A 15,151-nucleotide genomic window follows, 5' to 3' on the forward strand; every position below is an offset into this window, starting at 1 on the left:
TACATTTCATTCTTGGAAAAGCTTTCGGAACATGTAGAATTTGAAATATTTCTGATGGAAAATACAACCAAATTACAATGGAAAACATTTAACTACCCACTTCTGTGTGTATGAAATCGTGGCTATGTCTTAAGAGTTGGTGTTGTAGAATTTTCATACATTCTCAAGCATAACATACAGATATAATGTAAATAACATAATTTGAACTTCAGATATAACAAAATATTCAACTTCAAATACTTTGTATGTAATAGGGACAATGTAAATTTTTCCTTTCTTTCTCAAATCCATGTTTAAATTAAATCTGATTTCTCCTCTTATTAAAGACCCTTTTGAAAGGCCTAAAGGAAGCCAATGTAGCCATGGTAATTAAAATGAATAATTCTCAAGTATCATTATGTAGCAGTAAATTACAAAAGCTAGATTATTCTCAAAAGGCCTAATTTTATGAATACCTTTTAAAAGTATCTCAGTTTTTGCATGCACAAATTATTGTGCATCATTTTAGAATGTTTACAATACTCACTGCTGTAATACTTTAAGCTGAATAGACCACCATCTTCTAACATTCAAAAAAGCAATTATAGTTTAGTAAAACACGTGGTAGATTGTACTTTATTTTTCCAATTTCTGCACATTGTCCATTTAATCTCATTAGCACTTACTAAGATTTTAACAGTGGTCTTTCCACTGTGTTATAGCCATCATTTCAAATAATCTATCTGAAAAAGAACAATCATTACACTAATTCATAAAGGGTTAATTCATTTTTCAATTTATCTTCTTGTACAGAGAAGCACCAATTAGTACAATGATCTGCCTTTGTAATGAGGTTAATATTTCACCAGCTCATTGGACAGTAAAATTAAATTTTCATTTTTCTTCCTAAACAATTACAAAGGTTAACAAAATGGAATTTAACTGTGAAGCAACCAGTCTATGTGGAATTTCCTTTGCCTTGATTACATCCATAGTGGGAGGATAATATTTATATGCTGGTCCATGGTCTCCCTTGCTACGTGGGCAAGATAATAACTCAATGCAGTCTGGGTCAAATGATTTCATCCATAATTATTCAATTAAAGTTTAAAGGGCAAAAATAAAACAGCCACTCGCATTTGCTGAGAGCAACAATTAACATGTACTTAAACCTAGAACTTATACAGATATAGCTTATTAAAACAAAATGACAGATTTACAATTATGCAAGGTAAAACTACCAGAAGTCCCTTTGTTCTTACTACTTTCAGGTAGTATGAATAATAAAATATTCAGTTATATACCTAATGCTATTAAAGACAATATATAAAATATTCTTTCAGACTTTAACCATCACCATATTTAAGTATATTTGAGGTTTGTATTTAGCAGCGAGTAAATTTCACTGAATTTTCTTTTATGACTTTCAGACTTTGTCATACTCATCTAAAACAAGTAGCTGAGGTTTTTCATGTGACAAAAATAATGAAAAAAATTGTATATGAAAAATGCATTGGTTTCTTTACCAGACAATAATACTGACTTAAATCTATTCCTTCAGAGAATTTAGTTAATATTCTAAATCCTATTTGCTAACAGAAGCTGGAAGTTAATTGAATATTCTTATTTTGTCTAGAGTTCTGACAGATCTTATATCTCAATGTATTCTTCAAAGAACAGATAACTCAATCTTCTATTGTCACCTTAGGTTACTGCCTGATGCTCTGATAAATATCAAATGTTATTTATTGTTGAGGCAATATGAAACTTCACTCTAACACACACTTAATTGTAAATGTGATTTTATCTAAGTCCAAAATATCCAGTATACGCCTGGTAATAAAGTTGTTGCAATCCCATACAACGAGTGTCTGCTGTCAGCTCTGACAGGATGAAGTAAAGGTTATGTGTATTCAAAATGACAACAGATATCTCTGTCTCTCACACTTTTCAGCTAGGTCAAGGAGCACAAGAACTAGTACATCAAAGTGTACATTTAAGAGAGCTGTTTCAATGAGATAAAAACCTCATCAAAACTAAGATTACTGGACTCTATTTCTAGCCACCAGGTGCTTGTTGACATTTTCTGACAGATGAATAAATTGATTATTATCATCAATACTACATAAGTCTATCTCCATCCTAATAGACTTAATTATTGCAAATTAAAATACAAAAAAATTAAGATTATGTATGTATATTTGCTTATAAACAAATGTATGCAGAAAAAAAAACAGGCAAAATTATTTTACCTGTGTTTGAGTATTTTTGCACTTTTTAAAATAGGATCTAAATTAATCCTGAAGGATTCATCAAAAACAAGTTAAGTATGGAACTGAAAACAAATGTTTTTGAAATAGCTTTTTTGCATGCTTGCCTCATTTTCAAATAATTTAATTTAAATTACAATACTCCTTGATGAAAAAAGAAAAAGAAACTTGACTCCCTTTAAGGAGAAAGAGTTATAGACATTAAAAAGTTACGGGATCCATATGCTATGTTATTTCTTCCAATACTTAAAAACAAAAACAGACAATGTAAACAGAATCTTAATGTCGGTAGTTAACGACGCCTATCTAGCAGCTTAAGTAGGAACCAAAATGTTTCCATATATAATTAATAGATATTCTAAGGATACCCAAAATGTACTCCCAAAAATATCCTAAAATATTAATTCTAACAAAAGTTTTATTTTGTACCATCTGTAAAGTGCCTATATGCATTATCTGTTTTTCTTTCATAATGAACAACAAAAATAATTAGTAATGAGGCTTACATTACATTTTGCAATAAATAAGGGCTGTTCTTTGTGAAGTTAAAGAGGCAGCCATATCAGTTTAGCAGATAGTCTGATTAAGGGATTTCTTCAAGCTGTAAATGTTTTCATTAATTTCAGTGAGGAGATGAGAAATTAAAACAGTTCCTTGTGTTTGACATTTAGCAAAGCTTTTAAAAACTAGTTTTGAAATACCTTCAATATAAATTTCTTTGTCAGAAGAAGAAGATCTTTATTGCATGGGGTTACAGTCTAGGTGACAACTGAATGAAAAGCAGAAATGCACAACACTCAGGATTACCTCAAACTCAGCATGCTTGTGGACATCTTCAGCTCTTTGTCGGTTCAAAATAAATTCTGCTTCATTTGCAACACGCACTATATGGTCTTTCATTGCATGACATAATAATCTACAATTAAAAAAGTCACAATCAACCATTGTATCTGTTGTACTTCAAATGAGTTATTTGAGCAAATTTGCTTAAAAAGCAAAATAAATGAATAAATAAATCCTAGAACTAGTATTGTGAAATTGCTATTTGCCAAGTGTAACTTTAATCAGAATTTTTTAGCATTTGCAAGAGCACAAAGAAATCATGTTACATGGAAAAAGCCTGCCATTTCTTATTGATGAAAATATATCTTTATGGAAGAATACTTCTAGTACATTTTTCACAATAGTCACAATATTGCAGCATCATTGAAGAAATCCAGATAACTGCTTAAACTCTAATTGACACCACTGTACTATGAAATGTAAATATTCAAATGTCAAAGTATAAAACTGCAAAATAATATACATATAATGTTATATATAATTATATATTGTATATAATATATATTATGTATATGTCAGATTATATTACATATATATATTAATATATATATATATATATTTTTAAACACCCACATAAAAATTGAATATTTCCAAGTTATTTTTAATGACATCTTATACTTAAAAAACAATCAAAAAAAAACTTGAAAAAAACCAACACAAACACATTAAAATTAGCCTGAGTATTTCAATCACAGATCTTAAATTAAGACACTTACAGAAAACCTCAAATACCATGATATGCGTAATAAAGCTGCAATGTAAATAACACTAATTTGTTAATAATAATACTGATGCTTTATTGGACCAGAACAACGAAACCAGTTGTTTTCTTGTCCCTATATTATGTACCTAAGGTTGCTGGCTCTATTCAAAATTTCTTTGCTCTTCAAATCAGCAGAGAGGAAGTATCTTTCAGGAAGCAAAGATCTGACCAGACCGTCTGTTTAGGATCAGGAAGAACTGTTTCTCTTTGAGCTAAATTGGCACTTGGTTTAGGGTTTTCTTTTTTGCAGTATCAGGGAAACATACTTAAATTTAGAGATTCTTATATGATGAAAATGAATTAACTAGCCAATCCCATCCTAAGGCTGATGTCTGATACTTAAATGACATTAAAAACAAACAAACAAACAAACAAACAAACAAATAAATCAGGATTATTAGAAATGAAATGCATGTTACACCTGTAAGATGAGACCTGAATCCTATTCTTGCCCCCTTTGGTGTATTCTGACATCTGTGAACAAGGGAAATATACTTCTTCCGAGCTAATGTTTAATATGGATATGTGTCATGGGAAGACATAAGTTTTGGGGTCTCTGTTTAGAGATAAGGACAAACCAACTTGGATCAAGTTGATGAATACTCATTTTTTGAATGAGCCTTTTTTTTTTAATCTCTTTGTTATTTTTCTCACATATAAAATGTTTTTGACAAATCATAGCCTCAAAAATTAAAGGTGCTTCCATTTTCCTTTTTAAAATTAACAATTATTTTTAAATCTACCCTGTTGAAGACATGCTTTGGTATTTTATCAATGTTAAGAATTCAGATGTATGGTTTCAAAATGAGCATTCGTGAGTTTATCAAGATTCTCTGAAATGAGGGCTAGAGCACCTCTCCCATGAAGAAGGCCTGAGTGAGTTGGGCTTGTTTATCTTTGAGAAGAGAAGGCTCTGGAGAGACATCATTGTGGCCTTCCAGTACTGAAAGGGAGTTTAGAAATAAAATTTGTACAAGTCTTTAGTGATAGGACAAGAGCTAACAATTTTAAACTGAAATAGGGGAAATTTAAATAACATGTTGGGGATTTTTTTTTTTTTTTTTCACTGAGAGGTTGATGAGGTTCAGGAACGGGTAGCCAAGAGAAGTTATGGATGCCCTGTTCCTGGAGGTGCTCAAGGCCATGCTGGATGGGGCCCTGGGCAACCAAATCAGGTGCCTGCTTTGGTGGTTGGCAACCCTAGCCTCAGCAGGGAGGATGTAACTAAATCTTTGAGGTCTGTTCCAAATCAAGCTTTTGGTTGATGGCCCTGCATGTGGCAAGGGTGTTGGAATTGATCCCTGGGGTCCCTTCCAACCTAAGCTATTCAATGATTTGATCACATCTTCTTCAATTTATAAGATTATTGACAAAGGAGCAACTAGCTAGGATTTCAAAACTTAAACACATGGATTTCTTCTCCAACACATCTAATGGACCTTTGTTCTCCAGAGACAGAGAACCCTAAACCACTTGGACATGATACAGCTTTTGGACACTACATGAGACAATCTAAGCCAAATTTCAGGTAGCAAGGAAACACTCCAAGTCTTCAAGTTGCAAAGTTCCAAAATCAAGATAATGAAAAGAAGCAACCAGTGAGTGTGCCTGAGTGCAGGGCCAAGACAGCCTACAGCTCTCATATTATTATCTTGCCTTTCACTCATCTATTTTTTGCTCTAACTTCCTGCAAAGATTACAGAGAGTGACCCTGCAATCACATCTGCCAGCTCTTTCAGTCCTTGTGGGTACATTCCAGCAGGGCCAATGCACTTACAAATGTCCAGTTTGCTCAAGTATTATTCCACTAGAGGTACACCTTCCTTATTACAGCCATTCAGCTTGGCTTATGGAACCTGGCATTTCTGAAAGCCAGTTTTGCTGGTAAAGACTGAAGCAAAGTAGGCATTCAATACCTTGGACTTTGCACTACCCCAGGCAATTAGGTTGATTACCTTCAGGAGACGAAAACATTATGCTCAGCAATAGATGGCAGAAGTGTTTTACCTGGATAAAATCATAGCTAGCTAACCCTGACTGAATCTTAAATTCATATAGACACAGAATAACTCATTGTGTTATTTTAACTGGGTTAGACTTCATGAACATGCACAGTAATGCCCTTACCATTTTTGAATCCTACTAACTCAATCACATGCACAGCATAAGATTAGAATAAAAGAAACCTCAGACTTTTCTGGCAAGAGAGCAAGTGCTTCTGACTGTCTTAAAAAAATAAAAAACAACGAAAAACAACAACAATAGAAATGGCTCAAAAATGATCCCAAACCAGAAAAAATCTTATACTTCAGTAGTATGAAAGTCTGTTGATACACCAAAAACGTTTCCTTTGAGCACTGCAATGAAAGAAAGGGGAAAAGACCAGCAAACTCACTTCTTCACTACAAAGTGCAACCATGCCATAGATACTCTCAAAATATATTCAGTTTTTGAAATGTATTTTCATGAAATCTAGTTCATGAAATGGAAATGCAATTAATTATATTGTCTCCAACACAGCTTTGGTGAACCCTCTGACGGTTAAAAGTCTTATTTTACTTTCTAATCCAAATGTATATTCTTCAGTAGTCTTCACTGTTTCATTTTTATGCAAATACTGGTTTTAGCTTTACATAGTTGTTCTTTCTCATGACCTGATATACCACCTATGCCTATTTTACTAGGCTAACTAAATCAACTGTCTTTAACATTTCCTGTATAAAATATCTCATAAAAGAGATTGCCTTCTGGGTTGTACTTGTCAAAGACTAATTTCACCTTTTCCGACAGAGCACACTCAAAATTGGCAGCAGTATTCTAGACAAATTCTGAGCAATATTTACAAACAAAAAATAATAATGCTGCCACATGTCACTGTAAATACATTTTCTGATGCAATTGTAGAGTTGTACTTCCCTTTTGCTTAGCCTTACTTTCTAGTGTTTCATAAAAATAAAAAAAATAAAAATAAAAAAAAGTCAACGATAGATGGTCTTTTACCCCCTCAGATATTTGCAGAAGATGAACAAAGTCTTTGTCACACATGCTCAAGAGTAAGTCCTCTGTTTTTCATCTTGTGACATTATATAAAGTAATATGTAAATATTTTATACTAATATTGTTATACAGTTTTGTTAGTGTAGGTCTGAAACTCATCCATTATATTCTGATTGATATTTCAGACAACAGCCCAGCTATGTTTTCCATCCACAAGTTTATATGGAGCACTCAATTATGGGGGAAAGTCTATTAACTATATCTTTCGCAAGCAAACCAAGTAAGGATGACTTTGAGGTGCAGAAATGCATATATATTTGCTAAAGAGGGAAAACCTTTAATTTGAGATCAGTACCACTCTTACACTACTTTAGCAACAAAACATATTCTTTATTGACATCTCGTTATTACTGACAACTGAACATTTACCATGACTCAATTTATACCCACTGTTCTCATTCATGCTTGCAATCTTCATCCTGCATTAGCCACCATCAGAAGACTTTGAGTGGACTAGTGTTGAGTCCGTAATTAATTTGGCCCTTTGATTTTACTGACCTCCACACAATTTGTTCTCATGGAGGACTAATGGGCAGTCTAAGAAGTGTCACCACAGACTTCATAGAATCATAGTGTGGCCTGGGTTGAAAAGGACCATAACGATCATCTAGATTCAACGCCCTCGCCATATGCACAGCCACCAACCACCAGACCAGGCTGCCCAGAGCCACATCCAGCCTGGCCTTGAATGCCTTCAGGGATGGGGCATCCACAATCTCCCTGGGCAGCCTGTTCCAGGACCTCACTACTCTATTAGTACAGAACGTCTCCCTGACATCCAACCTAAATCTTCCCCCTTTCAACTTAAAACCATTTTCCCTTGTCCTGCCTTGTCTCATCTACCAGGACCCTCAGGTCCCACTCCACAGGGCTGCTCTCAAGCAGATCTTCCCCCAGTTTGTGTAATTATGTGGGATTGCCCCAACCCAAGTACAGCACTTGGCCTTATTGAACCTCATTAGGTTAACAGGGGCCCACTTCTCCAGCCTGTCCAAGTCCCTCTGGATGGCTTCCCTTCCTTCCAATGTATCGATGGCACCACTCAGCTTGGTATGATCTGCAAACTTGCTGAGGGTACACTTGATGCCATCATCAGACTTGCTTTACTTTTTATCCAACTGTGATTGATCAAAACAGAATTAGTCTAGAAAAGCTTTTGGCTTTCTCCTGTGCAACCATTTATTCATTTGCACCACAAACTCCTGACAGAATTGAAGCCAAATGTGTTGCTGAGTCCTTCTTCAGATGAGCTGATTTCAGTCAGGAACTGATGAGCAGCAAAACTTTTATTCTTTGAGCTGCAGTTCTTACAGGATAAGGCAGAAATGAAATATTAACTTATAATTTATTTTTGTCAAGATAAGCTTGATGTGTGTTATTGTTAACAAATGCATGAAGCATGGCTAAAACTCTGTTAGTAGGCAATGGGATTTGTTTTTAAACAGAATTGGAGGACCTGAAGTAAGGAATTTACCAACAAAGCAGTCTGAGGTCACTTTTGGCTCAAGTCCTGGTACATGTCTCTGGCAAACTGAGTTTTATGTACAGATAGGTGTGAAGTTTACATCTGAACATATGGAAAATGGAAGTAAAAACTAGAATTTAGATATGCCAGTGCTGTAAAGTAATAATGATGAAGCTGCAATGTCTGTTGGAATCAAAGTACAGGGCAGGCTGTTCCTCACTTAAAACTGAAGTCTCAGATTATGAGAGAGCAGACTGAGAGAATGCCTCAGGATGTGCTGATTCATGAATATGAGTTATTTGTAAATGTTGCTTAGGAGTAGGCAAGAAGTTCTTTTAAATCCACGTGGCATGCTTTCCTCAACTTTCTCTCACTAAGGTTACTTCAGTACTTTTATAGGTTAAAGCAAGATTTGAAAAAACACATGTAAACAATTAGAAGTCCCAGTGTTTCAGACATAAGGTTTATAAATGCTGGATGTAGAATTTCACTTTCTAAGCCTCTCAGTAAATAATCAGAGCTTGGGACAATGTTTCTTTAGACTTTTAGAAAAAGAGACAACTACAAGACTCTACCCAAACTGTAAAAAAAAAATAAAATCATTGCAAACATTTAAATGTGAATTGGGATATCTTCTTATAAGCAGAGCTGTTTTTACACCTTCCAAAAATGAAGGATGAAAACTTGCATTTCACTAACTATTTTATGATGACTTTGATACCTTGTAGTCAGTTATTCTTAGTAATTATCTTTGACATGGAGAAAAAGGACTCTCTGCTGTTATCCTGCTAGATAAAACAATTCTGCTTATGTTACCAGTGTTTCTTTTATTTGAGATAAACTAAGAAAGCAGATCATTCCCAAGCAGCAACTTTCGAAACAGATTACAAAATGAACATTTGTTATAATTTAACTAAGGTCCTGCTTCCTCTGCTCATTCCTGAAGTTCTGCCAAATCACATGTCCACGGAAACAGATGTTTCTCTGACTTACTTTCATCAGATGCCCACAGCTTGATTTTTTCCAAGAAGCAGCCTGAAAATATTCTGCTTTTCACCAAACACAGTTGTTTTGACAATTATTACTTTTAATGGAATTCATAAGAAATGAAACCTATCATTGAACTTGGTACCTATAAATTGGCCTTACTTTAACAGTTCCAAGTTCTACAAAATATGATACTGTTATAAGTACTTTGAAAGCAAATTCCCATAAAATTTGGAAGGTAATGTCTGGCAAAGAGGCCTGATTTCTTGCAAGACGGCAGTAATGAAGAACTTAATAGAGAAAATTCTGAAAGTATAACATGCAAAAGCAGCTACTGGTCTGCAACACAAACCTAGCACCATGATAAACTTTTCAGCTGGCGACTATTAATATTTCAGAAATGCCACAGAAACTGTAAAAGACTCAGTATCACTTAGAGTTGACTACAAAGAATCAATTTAATCTAATTTTTCTTATACAGATAGAATTGAAAAACAGAACATTCCTAAACAACAAGAACAGCTGCGGTAGAGAATATGGGATTATAAAGAAGCACATCTAACAGGGAGCTTGATCTCACAGTTCATCTGGAGTATAAACACAGGCATAATGAGAGGGACCGTACAACAGAATTAATTTGTAAAAGAGAGAAAGACTGAGCATATTTGTTCTTATATCTACATATTTTAATATACATATATTATTACAGGTATATTGTATTTATAAATTTATATAAATATATATTTATTTTAGTTTCATATATATGTATTTTTTTATCTCAACTCTACTTTCTGGCTGGATTGGGGTACATTGGATTTTGCATTTCAGACTAGAGTCCTATGCACATCTTTCTATTAGCCTTCAGCTTCATTATACCCATGATGTCTAAATAAAATGTATCATGCATTCCTAGATGATTCAGGACCCTTTCCTAACCTCAAGGTACCTGTGATCAAGACCATTATTTATAAAGAAACATAAGCGTCATCCTTTCTCCATGTGTGCTTGGACCTAACTACTAAATGAGTTCTTCAAGGCATTCTTACAGATCCATTTACAATTGCACACTGTAAATCAAATATGTCAAGTGGCATCATAGATATACCCTCTAACACTGGGCTTGAACATTTAAGAGTTGCAGACAATGAATAATGACTGTGAGCTCATTTACCACAAGGTAAATATGAGAACTGCCCAATTGCAGTAGAAGTAGTCCACAAGAAAGTTTTCTGAATTTACAACAATCCTACTTTAGGTAAGATAGAAAGAATCCAGTTTAAGTCTTCATGACCAGCCATTCCAGATTTAATTTAGTGAAATGCTGATTAAAAGAAACACAGCTTTCCAGTCTTTTTAAAGATTCTGCCACTCTTTCCAGGAAATCGGTGAAAAATCTCAGTGCAACAGTGTTCAAAACTAAACGCCTGCCTGTGAATTTTAAATATATTTGGAGGTCCAGGTTGATCAGTGTGTAAAAGTGTGTATTTTCACTGCTACAGGCAGAAACCATACTTCAGTACAGAGATAAAAATTTGGGAAATGAAAGTCTTGTCTTTCATCAAATTTGTATTATTATCAGACTACTGCTATTTAAAAAGAGGGTATTCTGTAAAAATAAAATAAAAGAAATAATTTTAAATGAAAGAATGAAATCATCTATTAACATATTAGTGTTATGGTAACATAAAAGGACAAGGAAGTTGAAGTAGATTGAGAAGAGTAATCTAAATCTAAAAGAACAACAGATAGTGATCTGTAATGTCCATCTCTGAGACAGGATAGACCCCTGAGGTCCTCCACTTGTCTAAGGCGTCAACATAAAGTACAACCAGCAAGCCACAACCTTTGGAATCCAATCATACAGCTGTTTTTTTTTGTTTGTTTGTTTGTTTTCTGCATATGTAGTTGTCCACCCATCTAGACTGCAGTATTCTAATTATGATACATGAGCTTTGTGACTGTAGTTCTCCACCTTGAACTCTTTCCAAAAACACAGAGGTTTGGTGAAAGCTGAGGCAAATAAAGTATTAAATATCCCAGTGTTATCTCTCACTAAATCATGCACTCAGTTCAGTAACAGGCTACATTTTGCTTGTTCGACCTTTTTTCCTACTAATGGAGCAACAGAAGCTCTTGTTATCTTTGATACTTTCTCCACATCTCATTTCCAGTTGAGTCTTGGCCTTCTTGACATCTTTCCCTACAAGCCCCAGAAATGATTCTAAATTCCTCCTTTCTGCCCAGTTCCTACCTTTTCCTCCCTGTATAACTTCCTTTTGCATCCATTTATATTATATATTCCCTGACTAGACAATTCCATCTCTAGATACTCTTATGCTTGAGTACTAGGATTACATGTTTTTATACATGTATGATGCTGTACGTAAAGGCTTGTCACCCTTCTGGAACTACATTCAGGCTCCAGATCTGCTTCCTTTGGGATCCCTCTATTAGTTTCCAGAATAAATTAAAATCTGCACTCATTTTTTATTTTGCTCAACATCCTCACTTTCCTTGGTATCTTGAATTCCACTACTTCAGTCACTATGGGTAAAACTTATGTTAATTACCACATCCAAACCCAGTTCTTGCTTGCAAATTAATAGTACATCTAACTTTGTGTCACCCTCAGTTGATTCAGTCTGTATGAAGAAGTTATATTCAACATCCTCCAGAAATCTTCTTGACTGCATGCAGTCTACCTTTTTATTTTTATACCCCTTGAAGATCTCTGGAAGGCTAAAGACCTCTGAGAAAAATAGTGTTTGTGATTCAGATCTCTCAAAGGTTTTTTTGGTTCCTTTGCACTGAATAGTATGAAATTGCTTCAAACCACCTATGAGATCACCTTTACTGTCTTCTCTGCTTGTCCATTCCTGCAAGTTACTCATCAGACTGGTATGTGTCCCACTGAAAAGCTCTATAAATTTGAGACAATCCTTCACATAGAAGGATATGCTCCCTCTGAGAAACTCACATCTGCCCACCACAGCATTTCTGCCATGTAGAGTAGGCTATCCCACCAAATCCAGTAAATTTCACTGATGCAGTTTTGTAATTGAATACAGATATAATTTCTCCTGCTTGTTTTCAGGCTGTATGCTATTGTCCACATATTTACTTGAGGTATTTTTTCCTACTTTATCTTGTTCTTGTCACCTTGCACCCTATTTCTTTTGATCTTGTCCATCATAAGCCCACTTAAACATGGGATGTCATCTCCCATTCATATTATTCCTAGTTAAACAAACTCTTTCCATGTCCTCTTTTACACCCAACAGTGCAGATGTATCCAGCTCATAATTTTAAATCCCTTCTTGTGTATATACTCTAATGTAAATCTAGAATACTAATTAAGCTGCTATCAGTGAAATTCTTGGCATGTGCGATACTCTCAACATCTCATATTAATAGCATGAGACTGATAAAAAAGAAGCTCAAAGTGCAAGATCATAAGCATCATGGCTCTAAATGTTTCAAAGATATTACAAATGGTGTTATTCTATACTCTAAAATTAAATGTGTTTGTATATCTATTTTCTTTTCTTGACAGTATTAACTTAAATCTATAGTCAGATATTACTGCTACATAAATAGCTCCAGTTAAAGTCATAAGTGTTATAACAGATTATTTTTGTACAATTTAGTAATCACAAACATAGTAATCTCTATTGTAACCAATTTTTATCATAACTATCTAATGGAAACGATTAGTATCTTTAGTTTATAAATAAGATAATTTAACTTGGAGGTGTTTTGTTTAGAAAACATGAAAAGACAAAGCTCTATTAGATTTTTTAGATTCTCAGTGCTACCAAAATGCATAATTCAGATCTTCATAGCAAAACACTGCACAAAATCAGAAAAAAGAGATAAAACCTAATGAAGCACCAGACTTAAAATGAAAACACAGCTTATTAAAGTGAAACAAAAACAACAACAACAAAAAAGTTATGTTTTTCTACAGGTAGTTTTAAATGTTTTGTTTCAGAGCATTTATAATAAAGCCAAAGAATGGAAAGACATTCAAACAATTAACACACAAACAGAAGTTAGGTACTCAGAAAATCACCTTGTAGCACGCACATATCTGAACAGATAGACATCTAACTCAAGATTCTAAAATGATGACCCCGCCACATTATACCCAATTCTTACCTTCTGCTTTCAAATGAAAAGCTTGCTCAAAACTGTTGATTTATTACTCAAGTCTCTCAAAACCTTACCCAGAAAGTCCTTAAAAATATTCTTAGTCTTCATTTTGCTTTTAATAATTTAAAATTCAATCATTATTGCACAGCGATTATATGCAATTTTACATCCCATTAACCCTGCTTTGTTTTAATTATAAAGATCCTTTGTTAGATTCTTTTAAATGATCCAGTTTATAATTTCAGGTTATCCTAGGGAGCACTTTAATTCAGCTGCACATTCATCAACTGTTTATGTCTTGTTAATTGTTGACAGTTGCACAATTGCATTCCCTAGCTATGATTGATGAATTGCATTCACAAGTTTAGCTATTAAGTAGAATAAATATTTATAACAATTTCCAGTTAAAAGACTGTTATCTTTATCCCCAAAAGGATAAATTAAAAACGGATGGGCTGATTGCAAAGAGGAGCATTCTAGCAATGTGCACACACTTGTTCTAAGACATGTTTATGACAAAAGTATATGGAGAAACATGTGTCTACGGGCAGTTTGATTAGACAGTCATTTGATTGCATTTAAGTAACAGATCTTAAATATTACCTTATTTTGAAGATGATCCACTGATACCTGAATACTTTAATTGCTAAAAATAGGCAGATGCGATATTTGTTCTGAACGAGCACTTTATCAAGCGTGAATATTCAGTAATATCTCGTTAGCCAGGTTCAGAAACAAAAATGAGATTCTCTACTACTATTCAAAACCATAATATCATAATTCAGACTAACACTATGTCTATTTAGTAAATAATGTGCAGTATCGAACTCACTCTGATGAGCCACATTATGGTGTAAACTGACATGGAGATTTTTAGCAAAAAGCACTTCCAGTGAAAAGGCTACATTTCAAAAAGTTATGATTATAGTGTAACTTCAGTTTCTGTAGATAATTTACATCACCCAAAGACTGGGTATTTTTTCTAATTTTTGAAATGAATGTATGGCTTAACCTCTGAAATGTCAGCTAGACAAAATAAATAGATAAATAAAAATAAAAATCCTATAACAAAGAGAAGATTTGATATTTCACTACTGGTAATGACATAGTATCTGTGAAAGACAAACACATAAAACAACAAAATCTCTTCAATGGGCCTACTGTGATACATATTTCATCTGCTCTTATAAAAACATCTATACTTGTATGGATTTAATTTACTGGCCAATAGATGTGACACACATTACACAGGTGGCTGCACTTGTCTTTGGCATTCCACTACCAGCTCGGCCATAGAGTCCCCACTGTTGCCCAGCTGGCTGACTGGAAGTGCTGACAAACATTACAAAATGTAGAAAATAAAAACATATATAGCATTAAAAGTACTTGAGGATTGGTAATAAAGTATCTTAACAATTTGCAAAAGCAAGGCAGATCTTACAAACACGATGTCTCGTGTTTTACAGAACTAAAATCAGACCAGAAATTCTAGATAAAATCCTCATGAAGTGATAGGATAAAGAAGTGCATATGTACAATAAATGCTGTGCTTCTAAAACAGATGGAGCAGCAGATGGGTTTACAGATTGGGCTCTCTGGACTGTCTCGATAAAACAACCTTGCTGCTCAGGAAAA

The 15,151-nt window shown here is 34.1% G+C and overlaps 1 protein-coding gene across 20 annotated transcripts in view; it reads right to left on the reverse strand.

Annotated features, from left to right (window-relative positions):
* Positions 1 to 15,151, reverse strand: part of NBEA (neurobeachin) — a 460,574-nt gene that overhangs the window by 223,904 nt on the left and 221,519 nt on the right. For all 20 annotated transcript variants that reach the window (XM_085555249.1, XM_085555204.1, XM_085555247.1 and 17 more), the window contains one exon: positions 3,057 to 3,165. In XM_085555249.1, coding sequence (XP_085411375.1) covers positions 3,057 to 3,165 — 109 coding nt within the window. The remainder of the gene's footprint in view (positions 1 to 3,056; positions 3,166 to 15,151) is intronic.

Source organism: Coturnix japonica, chromosome 1, assembly GCF_054131305.1.
Source record: "Coturnix japonica strain WE chromosome 1, WE-NBRP24, whole genome shotgun sequence".
Lineage (NCBI taxonomy): Eukaryota > Metazoa > Chordata > Aves > Galliformes > Phasianidae > Coturnix > Coturnix japonica.